The sequence below is a fragment of the Sinocyclocheilus anshuiensis genome, unplaced genomic scaffold (genome assembly GCF_001515605.1).
Source record: "Sinocyclocheilus anshuiensis isolate Anshui unplaced genomic scaffold, SAMN03320099.WGS_v1.1 scaffold2013, whole genome shotgun sequence".
Lineage (NCBI taxonomy): Eukaryota > Metazoa > Chordata > Actinopteri > Cypriniformes > Cyprinidae > Sinocyclocheilus > Sinocyclocheilus anshuiensis.
The window spans coordinates 211,757-226,404 of NW_015536629.1; the positions used below are offsets into that span (position 1 = coordinate 211,757).

At 36.3% G+C, this 14,648-nt stretch overlaps 1 protein-coding gene across 1 annotated transcript in view; it reads right to left on the bottom strand.

The window, feature by feature from the left end:
* Positions 1–1,315: 1,315 nt before the first annotated feature.
* The window catches only part of slc17a7a (solute carrier family 17 member 7a), a 24,464-nt gene continuing 11,131 nt past the window's right edge, over positions 1,316–14,648 (bottom strand). The window contains exons 3-13 of the mRNA XM_016440142.1: positions 14,316–14,434; positions 11,565–11,679; positions 11,321–11,408; positions 11,046–11,132; positions 10,309–10,451; positions 4,828–4,977; positions 4,153–4,285; positions 3,496–3,606; positions 2,481–2,608; positions 2,304–2,373; positions 1,316–2,165 (exon numbers count right to left, since the gene is read on the bottom strand). Of these exons, the coding sequence (XP_016295628.1) occupies positions 1,882–2,165; positions 2,304–2,373; positions 2,481–2,608; positions 3,496–3,606; positions 4,153–4,285; positions 4,828–4,977; positions 10,309–10,451; positions 11,046–11,132; positions 11,321–11,408; positions 11,565–11,679; positions 14,316–14,434 (1,428 nt within the window). The 3' untranslated portion in view covers positions 1,316–1,881. The remainder of the gene's footprint in view (positions 2,166–2,303; positions 2,374–2,480; positions 2,609–3,495; positions 3,607–4,152; positions 4,286–4,827; positions 4,978–10,308; positions 10,452–11,045; positions 11,133–11,320; positions 11,409–11,564; positions 11,680–14,315; positions 14,435–14,648) is intronic.

Consider the following 14,648-nt stretch of genomic DNA (forward strand, 5'->3'; position numbering starts at 1 on the left):
GTTTATATTGTGCTGACAAGTCAAGTTACATTTAGGAAAACAAAAGAAAGAAACAAATTAAATGTTCAGGAAAGAAGTGTAAAAAAATACAAACACATGAAGCAGAATAACATCAAATTATGGGGCAGAATCAGACTGATTGGTTCCCTAAACTCATACTGCACTCGGACTGAGTGGCCTCTAAATGGATGTACATGATGAGGAGAAATCTGCAAATGCTGAGATTACAACCCACCAACTTCCCACGCTGATCTAGAATCTCAGAATTTTGGCACTTACTCCTTGTAATTCACCTGGCATTTTGTTTATTTCTGTGTTTGTGTGTGTCCATATATTTGAACTTCTGGCATTCCTGTAGCTCAAACAGCAGAGTGTGGCATCAGCAATACCAAAGTCATGGGTTCAGTTCCCATCTACCTTTTGGATAAAAACATCTGCAAATGCATAAATGTAAATGTACTGTGTAAATGAAGTTCCTCAACGCAAGTTAGGGAGGAGCGAGCCCATCTAATCTTTCAATCAACAGCCAGAGTATATAAGCAGCTGCTTACCTCTCTCCAGTCTCAGCTGTTCCAGCATCCCTCCACCTCCCCAATCTCCACCTTCATCTTAGGTACCTTGCCCTTCGTAATCATCCTATATCAAGTCCCTGGGGGTATATCAGAGCTCGAGTTGAAGCTGCTTCATCGAGCCCCTCATCAGTGGACAGCAAGCCAAATAAGTTTACACACAATTTCCTTAAGATTATATGGGCAAACAAACTCGTTAATTGTGTTGAATTAAAAACCCAAAAATTCAGCGGGTCCACCAGACCCACGAACACTGGCTGAGTAACAAAAATGTGAATACCACACAAGGGTTAAAAGAGCCATAACAGTGTTTGATGGTGGCTTGAGTTTAGCTGCATCTTGCTTTTGCAGTTGTGGGGTAGCATAGCGAGTCACACCATCAACTGTAACATGTTCTGTTTTCTCTTCCAACGAACTCGTTAAATGACTATAAATTTGCCTGGCAGTAATATCAGTAAACCTTTAATGTGCATAAAACAGATTCATCCACAGATTTATTGAATATGTGTGCATGTACTGTGTGTAAGCTTGTGAAAATTTGTATATGTGAGTAATATAGTACATCAAAGGATGAAAACACACTTGTGCACTCACCCAATGATGAAGATCTGAGTTGTTTAAACTCGCACACACATTCAGTCATGTTGAAAGGACTAGTTTAGCCCAAAATGAATTAAACCTCATTTCTAAAATATATGTAAAATATTTAACACACACACACACATATAAACAAACTTATAAACCACATAAAGAGTAAATAATGACAGAATTTTCTTTTTCAGTGACTGTCCCTTTAAGGATATTGGATATGGATATAAGTGCACAAACTTATGATCAAATAAATGTCTACACATACACAGATTTGCTTGAACCCTTTTAAACCATTTAAAGCACTGGATAAAACAAAAGGAACTGAGCACAGTACGGAAACTTACACACACACTCACCATGAGCACACACACAAAAGCTCATATACTGTATACTCGTACACCACAACCATAAACATGTCTAACATCACTGTCATTTTAAGTGCATTACAGTGATTTTGGCAGGAAGTCTATAATACTGAACATATAATTCACAGAGCACCACTGTATTCACAATCTGACACAAATGACTCACATCTACACACACACTTCAGTGTGTATGTTTATAGAACAATCATCACATAATCTGATCATCAGTTTGGAAACTCATTTGCTTATTCACACACTCACACATTCACTCACTCACTCACTGTGTCTATTTATTTACTCTGTATTGATCTTTATTCCTCTTTATAACTCTTAAATATCGACTCTGTTTCTTCCCACTATGTGAGCTCTCTCTCTCCCTCTCCGCTATATAAATAACTATTTGTCCCGACTGGTTGAACATGTTCTTCTGTTTTATCCCAATCTGATACCCATCCTGCCCCAGAACCTCCTCCATTCGGACCACCAGAAAGGGGATTATTTATAGCTCCATACTGTCCACCAGTCCTGTACAGCTCTTCCGTTTCATTGGCTAGTTCGTCCTCTCCCAGAATGCCACACTTCTCCTCACTGGTATTCTCAGCATCCGCCCATGGCTGCTTCTCACCTGATGCAAAGATCCCTGAGAACATATTCAAATCCAGCATTTCAGGAGAGAAATTACAAAAATAATTTAGAATATTCATTATTTGTGAAATAAAAAGAGATTTCAACGTGTTTGCATGTTGAAATTATGACTAGCTGTCTGAACACAACATACCATAAAAGATCACACCCCCATAATGCACCAGTGCTGCAATGAGGAAGACATATTGCCACTCTTCACGTGTCTACAGTCACAAATAAATAAATAAATAAATAACACCAATTAACAACAACAATAAACAACAGAAATCAATTATTTGACATGTGAAGTTTGTGTGATATTAGTATGTACCTTATGTTTGGTCATGGCTCCAACTATGAGAGGACACACCATTCCTGACAAAGTTCCCACTCCATTGGAGATTCCCATCAGGATACTGGCATAACGTGGAGCAATGTCAAGATGATTCACATTAAACCCTGAAAGGGAAAGAATGTAAGAGGAATGTATTTACAATACATGCATCTTAACAAGTATCTAAAACTGCAAATTTACATCTTACAATTGCAACTTTATTTCTCATAATTGCGAACTTATATCTCACGATGAGATTTTATTTCTTTTAAAGTAACTTTAAATTTTGTATTTGTGACTTTATGTCTAACAATGTTACTTCATATCTCACAATGTCACTTTTATATTTGATTATAATCATTATCCTACATTTATCTTTTTTAATAAAAAGGCATAAATAGGTTTCCATAGAATATATAGTATCTGAGTAACTACGGATAATACTTGTCCTCAATGGATGCAGCAGAGTGATAAACAGTACTGTTGAAAAGTTTGGGGTCATTAAGATTTTTTTTTTTTTTTTAAGAAATTAATACTTTTCTTTTGCAAGGACGCATTAAATTGATCAAGAATGACAGTAAAGGCAATTATAATGTTACAAAAGATTTCTGTTTAAAATAAATGCTGTTCTTTTGAACTTTCTATTCATCAAAGAATGCTGGAAAAAAAGTATTACGGCTTCCACAAAAATATTAAGCAGCACAACTGTTTTCAACATTGATAATAAGAAGAAATGTTTCTTGAGCAGCAAATCAGTATATTAGAATGATTTCTGAAGGATCATGTGACACCGAAGACTGGAGTAATGATGCTGAAAATTCACTTGAAAACAGTATTTTAAATTGTAATAATATTTCATGAAATTTTTGATCACATAAATGCAGCCTTGGAGAGCATAAGACACTAAAAACATGAAAAAATCCTACTGACCCCAAACTTTTGAATGGTAGTGTACACAAATGCTAAATGATTTCTTTAGTGTGTTTTGTCTTTATTCTTTTCTTTTACTAACCTGAAATTGCAAATCCACTGAAGCCAACAGCCAGTACAAGGAAAGAAATGGCTATTCCTTTGGTATGTGAGAAACCAACAACCAAGAGTAGAGTGGCTTCCATTCCAAACCCTAAAACACACACAGACACACACAACAGTACAGTCTCTTGGATAAAACATACAAGGTTTACTGTGGGTCATGGTGTACCTGTGTCTGATTATACCAATGCCACCCATTTCCTGCATGCTCTGATGCATCTGTCTCTGTGTTGTGTGTGTTTGTATGTTGTGTGTGCAGATGATTGTGAGAGAGTGAGTGTGTCATGCATTGATGCATCAGTGGTTAATGCCCCAGCTGCCATTGCAGGAGCAGACAGCGCAAAAATAGGCAGATACTGTAATTTGACTCGCATCTCACACACATATGCAGTTTCTGACTCTGCACACCCTCTGTTAATTAAAACACTTTGTGCACTGGATTTTACATTTATCACCTTTATTAAACGGGAAGTTTACCAAAAAAATAATAATTATGTCATATTATGGGTATTTATTCAGGCTCATATCATTCTGTTGGTCCTATATTAGTGCTAAAAGTAAAAAAAAATAAAAATAATAAAACCTTAAGGGTGAGTAAATAATGACAGATTTGTTTGATTTTGGGGTAAAAACTTACCTCCACAGTTCATGAGTTTTCGGACATTCGTTGTGGTCATTAAATTATGTGTTCTCAGGTAGTCGGCAAGTTGTCCTCCAATTGGCACAATGATGGTCATCACTAAATGAGGAAGTGCAGACACCAGCCCCACCTGAGCGACAGAAGGAACAAAAAGAGTAGTTATTGAACAAAAAATATCTTCATCCAACTGCACAATACTCCATTATATGTGTGCATACTGTCTTTCTCAACTGGTTTGGTTTTAGGATAAATTTTACTTATAAACACTTCATTGTCTATCAAAGTTAAATTCCATTTTCTTAAAATCAAACATTAAAATCTGTTAATATTACCTGCATAGGTCCAACAGTATGCTAAATTATTATTAGCATGACACAGCAGCCATTCAACAGTTTTAGTTTCTGAATGTTTTATATTCTTGGCAGCCAGTAATTCACAGCACAAAACACAAAAACCATGTTTATTCTGATTTCAACTGGTATTTAATGTAGTCTAGGTTGTTTTATTATATATGCAGTTGCATTTTATTGTTTACATTTAGCATTGCTTTTTCCTGCTGTCTGCAACCTGTCATAACAGACCTGTGATTTATGTTTGGGTTGTGACCTGCCAGTTGAGAAGGACCGTTGCAGAGCATCATGAACACTTCGCTAATTTAAGTGTGTGTTTCACCTTGCTGATTTCAAAGCCAAACACCTCCTCGAAGTAAGCGGGCTGGCTGATGAGGAGTAGGTAGAATGTCCAGCTTCTGCAAAAGTTGGCCACGATGATGGCATACACCGGCATGGAGGTAAAGAAGTGCCGCCAGGGAGTGTTAAATTTCTGCAGGGCAGCGAAAAACCAGAGGTCGAACATATCCAGAACATTGCAGCATGTAGCAATTGAGAAATGAGAGAAGATTGTGTGTGTGTGTGTGTGTGTGTGTGTGTGCACTTGTACAGCTATCTTTGTGAGGGCCAGTTTGAGTTTTAGACCATCGGAGTGAGGACAATCTTGTAAAGCAGGGGTGTCAAACTCATTTTAACTGAGGGCCACTTCAACATTATGGCTGCCATCAAAGGGCCGGTTGTAACTGTAAGACTGTACAAATGTTACTAACATATTGTTAAATAACTGTCTCTTTATTTTATTATTACTTATTTAAGTTACAAATATTGCATGCATTTGCATAGATGTAATATATGTAATTTCTCTGTTATTTTAACATAAATCCTTTTAATTTATCAGGTTAAGAAATCCAAATTACTCTATAAATCAAAGTAAATAATAAAGACAAGCATCATCAAACACAAGTCATTACATTAACTTTGTTAAAAACTTTTTTTGTTACATTTATGGCACAACAAATAATTGTGAGCTGCTAAGAACGTGTGACAGATATGGCACGAGTCCGGTCTCATGAAAATGCGTATCAATAGCACGATTTTCTGTTTCTATTTGGCATGCGATTTATATGCAGAAATTTACTTTGGCGTGCATATGATACGCACGTGTTTGGTGTGCATATGATACGCAATCAATGCTTGTAGTAGAAAAAAGAAGAAGTGGTGGTACTCAACCCCACTCCCCCACCCAAGAATAAATAAATACAAACTAAAGTACTGAAAAAGTACTTTTTAATTTTCATAATTCGCAATGAATGTATATAGTGCCACAATAAATAAATAAATTCATTAATAATTGTTTGCAATTCAATTCACGTTTATTTGTATAGCACTTTGTTTTCATGATGCACTATTGCGAAGCAGCTTCACAGAAAATTAACATTTCTACATTACATTTAGTAGTTTACAGCATTGCACAAGTCAATCTGCGATACCAAACAGGAACACGGGGGATGCCAAAAGACCATTAAACGAGCTACCTTGACCTGACTGATCCAGATTTACTAAACCACTACTGCGTAAACTAAAACACCTTCAGCCAGCATCCAGTATAAAACACTTGTGCTTTTAAGCTAAATAGCTTGCTGATTTTTTTTTTTTACTGACATCTCCGCCATCTCTGATGAAATCGGCCGTGTTTTCTCTGCATTAGCGCCGTTTTGAACTTACTGTTTGAATGCATTCGCTTACTGGATTCTTAGACTTTCCAGGACTTTACCGGTTGATCTGATCGCAAAAAACCCTGCTTCTTTTCATTTTTATAATGTATTGTTTTCATTCAAATTTACTGATTTAAATTAGTAATTGTTATTTTATTATTCTACGCTAGGGTGACCACCTGGCTATTGCAGGACAGTAGATGTGATTTTACGGGACAATGCGGGACATGTGCGAAACAGATACATTTATTACTGTTGTTATGCTATTTAAATAGGCTACTGATATACATTCGTTGGTATATATGCGCCAATTTTGTGCCGGTGGATTCCCACACACCAGGTTGCGTTTATTAAAGAGAGCGCGTCCGTTTTCTGTGATTGTGAATGAATGGTATCCACCTGCGAGCAGAGAGATTTGCGCTCTCGCATACGCAATATGCGCTCTGGACATTTGTCATTAAAATAATTCCATAGAAACCGTCTCAAATGAACTAGGCCTATTAAAACGAGAAGAAAGTCGTGTCTGAAAGCTGCAATCGATTTTTTTTTTTAATTCGTTAAATCCTTTGAGCCTTCCACGCAGTCATCATCAACGGAAAAACCCCACACCCCTAATCCTTACCATTGCGTATCATGCACACCAAAGTCAATTTCTGCTTTCTGCATAAACGCCAAATAAAAACAGAAACTTGTGTTACGCAATTTCATAATTTACGATATAAAGCTGAAAGCTGCTTTATTTTAAGACAATCATATGCTCTCGCCCACGGGCCTTGAGTTTGACACATGTGCAATAATAGCATAACTGGGGTGGGGGGGAATAGAAGATTGGCCTCCAGACATAAGCTTTGATAAACAGGTTTGTCAGGGAGCCTTTTTCATTTCCATAGAAATCTAGTGTCTAAGAGCTGAGCAATTCATCAGATTTCTCTGCAGATTTCTTAGGACAGTCTTACTGAATCAATACAGGAACTAAATTATATTTTATCTCCAGGAGAGGAAGCTATCTATCTATCTATCTATCTATCTATCTATCTATCATCTATCTACCTGCAGAAGGCCAGTGGTTTCCCCGATGGCATCCTCAATATACTTCCTCTCCTCTGGTGAGATGGTTGAGATGGTTGCTGGACTCTCATAGGAAACTAAAATCCAGAAGAGATACCAGAATATCCCAACAGTCCCTGTGAAAAGAGAAAAGGATGATAAGAATTATTATGTATAATGAAAATTATGTATTATATATACACTAAAGTATAAGTTTGGCGTCAGTTTTTGGGGTCGTTGGATTTTTTAAATGTTTTTGAAAGATGTTTCTTATGCTCACCAAGGCTGCATTTATTTGATCAAAAACAGTAAAATCAGTAATATTGTGAAATATTATTACAAATTAAAATATCAGTTTTCTTTTTCAATATACATTTTAAAATGTAATTTATTCAAAGCTGAATGGCAAAGCTGAATTTTCAGCCTCATTCCTCCAGCCCTCCAGTCCAGTAAAGTACAGTACAAAAGAACAGCATTTATTTGAAAATAAATGTTTTCTATCATTATAAATGTCTTTACTGTCATATTTGACCAATTTAATGCATCCTTTCTGAATAAAAATATTAGAAAAATAAATAAAAATCTTACTGACCCTCAACTTTTGAGTGAAAGTGCATATTATATATTATGTATTAAAGTGTTTGGTTTTACTTGGTTTATTAAATAAACAAAAGTTTGATATTAGATCGTACTGTATATAAATAAAATAACACACTGTATATGCCACTTACCATACACATAAAACACTGAGGACCATCCGGTGCACTGGACTAAGACTCCAGCCAAAGGCATTGCAACAACAGCTCCGGCATATGAACCTATAACATACAGTTTCTTAGTATGCTTCCTCTTATTAGTACTATTCACTAACATTATCATCAATTTCAGCTTTTTACTAAATCAAAACTTGATTCAAGGTTCAAAAAAGAATGACAAAAACTCAATTATATTGATTATATCAGCAGGTTTGTATAATTTATAGATTCAAATGATTGACACATCTTACCACAGAATGCTGTTGTTGCCAATCGACTTCTTTCAAGGGGCGGAGCCCATTTGGCCCAGATGCCATGACATGCAGGATATGACACGCCCTTCCAGTAGAGAAATAAACTGATTTAATGTGTATGCAACCATGATGGTAACAAAAGATTCCTTATCGGGATGCTATGCATTTGAATGAATAAAACATTAATATTTCAGACTACTTCAGATCCACACAAATCCACGCATGCACACAGATGGCATACCTCCACAAGCCCCTGGCAAATCCTGACCATGATAACACACCCATAGTGAACTCTTGCTGCTGCTGGGATCAGCATATTCAGCATTGACGTTGCCACAATGGCAAAGCCAAACACCCTGAGAGCAAACACACATGCAGTACAGTCAACTGAGGCCAAATCTCAATGAAATACCATGCTAATATCTCATCACATCTTTTTCAGTTCATTGAATATTTATCAGGGTGGGTTTTTATTGTTGAAAGTCAATCTCTGTATTTTAGCAAACATTAAAGTCCACCAGGTTCAAAAAATTTAGCATTTTTGGCTTTTGCTGAACACACACTGTCATTATATAATTTTATTATATATAATCATATAATTTTTTACAACCCCAATTCCAGAAAAGTTTGGACATTTTGTGAAATGCCATAAAAATAAAGAATATGTTATTTGTTAATTCTCTTTAAACTTTATTTAATTGACTAAAGTACAAAGAAAAAATTCCAATGTTTTCACTGGCCAACTTAATTTTATTTTGTAAATATAAATTTTGATGGCTGCAACACACTCCAAAAAAGTTGGGACAGAGGCATGTTTAACACTGTCACATTAGTATACTAATTGTTAAAGTTTGGCAAGCAAAATTTTTGTCCAATCTCGCTTGATTCAAGACTTCAGATGCTCAGCAGTCTGCGATTTTCAATAGGAGACAGATCATTGTATTGATCTAATAACCATGGTCTTCCCATGAAAGACCCCATCCTGATGGCAGCATATGTCTCTGTACAAACCCAATATATGCCTCCATGTCAATGGTACCTTCGCACATATTCTAGTCACCCATGCCGTTTGCTCTGCTGCACCCCCATACCATGACAGATGTTTGCAATATATAACTTTCTCCTAGAGTAACAGAGATTCAAGTTGCATTTATTGATGCAGCGGCAGACAGTGTTAAGTGACAGCGGTTTTGCGAAGTACTCCTGAGCCCATGTGGCTATATTTAATACCACAGCATGTTTGTTTCTTATGCAATGCCATCTGAGGGCTCAAAGGTCATGCACATTCAACTGAGGTTTCTTGCCTTGCCCTACACAGACTGAGAGTTCTCTGGATTCCCTGAATCTTTTCACAATATTATGTATAGTAGTTGGTGAAAGACCTAAACTCTTTGCAATTTTGCATTGAGAAATGTGATTTTTGATTGGTTTGTTTGGCCTTCCAAAAGAGGACGATATCTGCTTCGTCATGCCTGGAGCTGATCCGTGCTGGTTGCTTTTTTTTTAATTCGTTAAATCCTTTGAGCCTTCCACGCAGTCATCATCAACGGAAAAACCCCACACCCCTAATCCTTACCATTGCGTATCATGCACACCAAAGTCAATTTCTGCATATAAATAGAACGCCAAATAAAAACAGAAACTTGTGTTACGCAATTTCATAATTTACGATATAAAGCTGCATAGATTTTTATTTTAAGACAATCATATGCTCTCGCGTTGAGTTTGGCACGTGTTGTAAAGTGAGGACATTTTGGCCGGTCCTCACTTTCTGAGACCCCTTTAAAGGCCTGTTTGAGGGTCAAGACTTGGTTTTAGGGGTCAGGTTATAATTGGGTAAAGGGTAGGTTTAGGGTATGGGTTTGGGTAAGGCACTTAGTTCTGATGGGTAGGTTTGCATTGCATTTGCATTGCATTGTGTCAATGTATGTCCTCACAAAGACAGCTATACAGAGTTTTGTGTGTGTGTGTGTGTGTGTGTGTGTGTGTGTGTGTGACAGAGGGAGGGGAAATGTGTGGAAAAGTGATTAAAAGAGAAAAATAATGCCTGTACCTGCAGAGGGTTGACCAGGCCAGTGGTTTCCCCGATGGCATCCTCAATATACTTCCTCTCCTCTGGTGAGATGGTTGGATGTACAGCTGGACTCTCATAGGAAACTAAAATCCAGAAGAGATACCAGAATATCCCAACAGTCCCTGTGAAAAGAGAAAAGGATGATAAGAATTATTATGTATAATGAAAATTATGTATTATATATACACTAAAGTATAAGTTTGGCGTCAGTTTTTGGGGTCGTTGGATTTTTTAAATGTTTTTGAAAGATGTTTCTTATGCTCACCAAGGCTGCATTTATTTGATCAAAAACAGTAAAATCAGTAATATTGTGAAATATTATTACAAATTAAAATATCAGTTTTCTTTTTCAATATATATTTTAAAATGTAATTTATTCAAAGCTGAATGGCAAAGCTGAATTTTCAGCCTCATTCCTCCAGCCCTCCAGTCCAGTAAAGTACAGTACAAAAGAACAGCATTTATTTGAAAATAAATGTTTTCTATCATTATAAATGTCTTTACTGTCATATTTGACCAATTTAATGCATCCTTTCTGAATAAAAATATTAGAAAAATAAATAAAAATCTTACTGACCCTCAACTTTTGAGTGAAAGTGCATATTATATATTATGTATTAAAGTGTTTGGTTTTACTTGGTTTATTAAATAAACAAAAGTTTGATATTAGATCGTACTGTATATAAATAAAATAACACACTGTATATGCCACTTACCATACACATAAAACACTGAGGACCATCCGGTGCACTGGACTAAGACTCCAGCCAAAGGCATTGCAACAACAGCTCCGGCATATGAACCTATAACATACAGTTTCTTAGTATGCTTCCTCTTATTAGTACTATTCACTAACATTATCATCAATTTCAGCTTTTTACTAAATCAAAACTTGATTCAAGGTTCAAAAAAGAATGACAAAAACTCAATTATATTGATTATATCAGCAGGTTTGTATAATTTATAGATTCAAATGATTGACACATCTTACCACAGAATGCTGTTGTTGCCAATCGACTTCTTTCAAGGGGCGGAGCCCATTTGGCCCAGATGCCATGACATGCAGGATATGACACGCCCTTCCAGTAGAGAAATAAACTGATTTAATGTGTATGCAACCATGATGGTAACAAAAGATTCCTTATCGGGATGCTATGCATTTGAATGAATAAAACATTAATATTTCAGACTACTTCAGATCCACACAAATCCACGCATGCACACAGATGGCATACCTCCACAAGCCCCTGGCAAACCCTGACCATGATAACACACCCATAGTGAACTCTTGCTGCTGCTGGGATCAGCATATTCAGCATTGACGTTGCCACAATGGCAAAGCCAAACACCCTGAGAGCAAACACACATGCAGTACAGTCAACTGAGGCCAAATCTCAATGAAATACCATGCTAATATCTCATCACATCTTTTTCAGTTCATTGAATATTTATCAGGGTGGGTTTTTATTGTTGAAAGTCAATCTCTGTATTTTAGCAAACATTAAAGTCCACCAGGTTCAAAAAATTTAGCATTTTTGGCTTTTGCTGAACACACACTGTCATTATATAATTTTATTATATATAATCATATAATTTTTTACAACCCCAATTCCAGAAAAGTTTGGACATTTTGTGAAATGCCATAAAAATAAAGAATATGTTATTTGTTAATTCTCTTTAAACTTTATTTAATTGACTAAAGTACAAAGAAAAAATTCCAATGTTTTCACTGGCCAACTTAATTTTATTTTGTAAATATAAATTTTGATGGCTGCAACACACTCCAAAAAAGTTGGGACAGAGGCATGTTTAACACTGTCACATTAGTATACTAATTGTTAAAGTTTGGCAAGCAAAATTTTTGTCCAATCTCGCTTGATTCAAGACTTCAGATGCTCAGCAGTCTGCGATTTTCAATAGGAGACAGATCATTGTATTGATCTAATAACCATGGTCTTCCCATGAAAGACCCCATCCTGATGGCAGCATATGTCTCTGTACAAACCCAATATATGCCTCCATGTCAATGGTACCTTCGCACATATTCTAGTCACCCATGCCGTTTGCTCTGCTGCACCCCCATACCATGACAGATGTTTGCAATATATAACTTTCTCCTAGAGTAACAGAGATTCAAGTTGCATTTATTGATGCAGCGGCAGACAGTGTTAAGTGACAGCGGTTTTGCGAAGTACTCCTGAGCCCATGTGGCTATATTTAATACCACAGCATGTTTGTTTCTTATGCAATGCCATCTGAGGGCTCAAAGGTCATGCACATTCAACTGAGGTTTCTTGCCTTGCCCTACACAGACTGAGAGTTCTCTGGATTCCCTGAATCTTTTCACAATATTATGTATAGTAGTTGGTGAAAGACCTAAACTCTTTGCAATTTTGCATTGAGAAATGTGATTTTTGATTGGTTTGTTTGGCCTTCCAAAAGAGGACGATATCTGCTTCGTCATGCCTGGAGCTGATCCGTGCTGGTTGCTGTATTTTAGCAAACATTAAAGTCCACCAGGTTCAAAAAATTTAGCATTTTTGGCTTTTGCTGAACACACACTGTCATTATATAATTTTATTATATATAATCATATAATTTTTTACAACCCCAATTCCAGAAAAGTTTGGACATTTTGTGAAATGCCATAAAAATAAAGAATATGTTATTTGTTAATTCTCTTTAAACTTTATTTAATTGACTAAAGTACAAAGAAAAAATTCCAATGTTTTCACTGGCCAACTTAATTTTATTTTGTAAATATAAATTTTGATGGCTGCAACACACTCCAAAAAAGTTGGGACAGAGGCATGTTTAACACTGTCACATTAGTATACTAATTGTTAAAGTTTGGCAAGCAAAATTTTTGTCCAATCTCGCTTGATTCAAGACTTCAGATGCTCAGCAGTCTGCGATTTTCAATAGGAGACAGATCATTGTATTGATCTAATAACCATGGTCTTCCCATGAAAGACCCCATCTTGATGGCAGCATATGTCTCTGTACAAACCCAATATATGCCTCCATGTCAATGGTACCTTCGCACATATTCTAGTCACCCATGCCGTTTGCTCTGCTGCACCCCCATACCATGACAGATGTTTGCAATATATAACTTTCTCCTAGAGTAACAGAGATTCAAGTTGCATTTATTGATGCAGCGGCAGACAGTGTTAAGTGACAGCGGTTTTGCGAAGTACTCCTGAGCCCATGTGGCTATATTTAATACCACAGCATGTTTGTTTCTTATGCAATGCCATCTGAGGGCTCAAAGGTCATGCACATTCAACTGAGGTTTCTTGCCTTGCCCTACACAGACTGAGAGTTCTCTGGATTCCCTGAATCTTTTCACAATATTATGTATAGTAGTTGGTGAAAGACCTAAACTCTTTGCAATTTTGCATTGAGAAATGTGATTTTTGATTTGCTTGACACTTCACTCATGAAATTTGACACAAAGTAATGAGCCATAATCCAGCTTTGCTTGCAAAGACTAAGATGCTCCTTTTATACCCAAACAAGACACCCTCACCAATTACCAATTCACCTGCTTACTGTGAACAGTTTCAAAACAGTTGAATTTTGATATTCTATAATCTTTTCACTTTTATTTTTTGCCTTTGTCCCAACTTTCTTGGAGTGTGTTGCAGCCATCAAAATCTAAATTTGTTTATATTTAGAAAATACAGTTAAGTTGGTCAGTGAAAACTTTGGAAATATTTTCTTTGTACTTGTGTCAATTACATGAAAGTTAAAGATTTTATTGCATTTTACAAAACGTTCCAACTTTTCTGGAATTGGGGTTGTAATTATATATGGGGTGAGTTGCCACAATGCAACAACAGCCAGTGCAAAAGACAACACGAATTTGCATAACTGGAAGTTTGACTCAATCGGACTCCTCCCACTTAATAACAAATTTTCATTTATAAAACTCTTGAGGAAAAGAACACTTGAGAGAAACATCAATTAGCTGATCACATTACCTGTTAGCTGCAAACTTTTGACATATGAATCCCCCGGGGATTTGCGTGACGATGTAACCCCAGAAGAATGAGCCATGTATCATCCCTACTGTCTCGGGGTCCCATGTGAACTGAGCAGCCTGGGTGGGAAAAGACAGAGTCAAACTCTTTGCATCCAACTTATATTCGACAGCTTTCAATGCAAAATATGAGAATACTTCAGTCAAAGTGCACTGCTTGTACAATAAAAAATGATTACACATCATTCTTCAAAGCATCAAATAACCTCAATTAACCTCAGTCACTTTTTCTGTTACCTTACAATTGCAAAAAAAAAAAAAAAAAAAAAAAAAG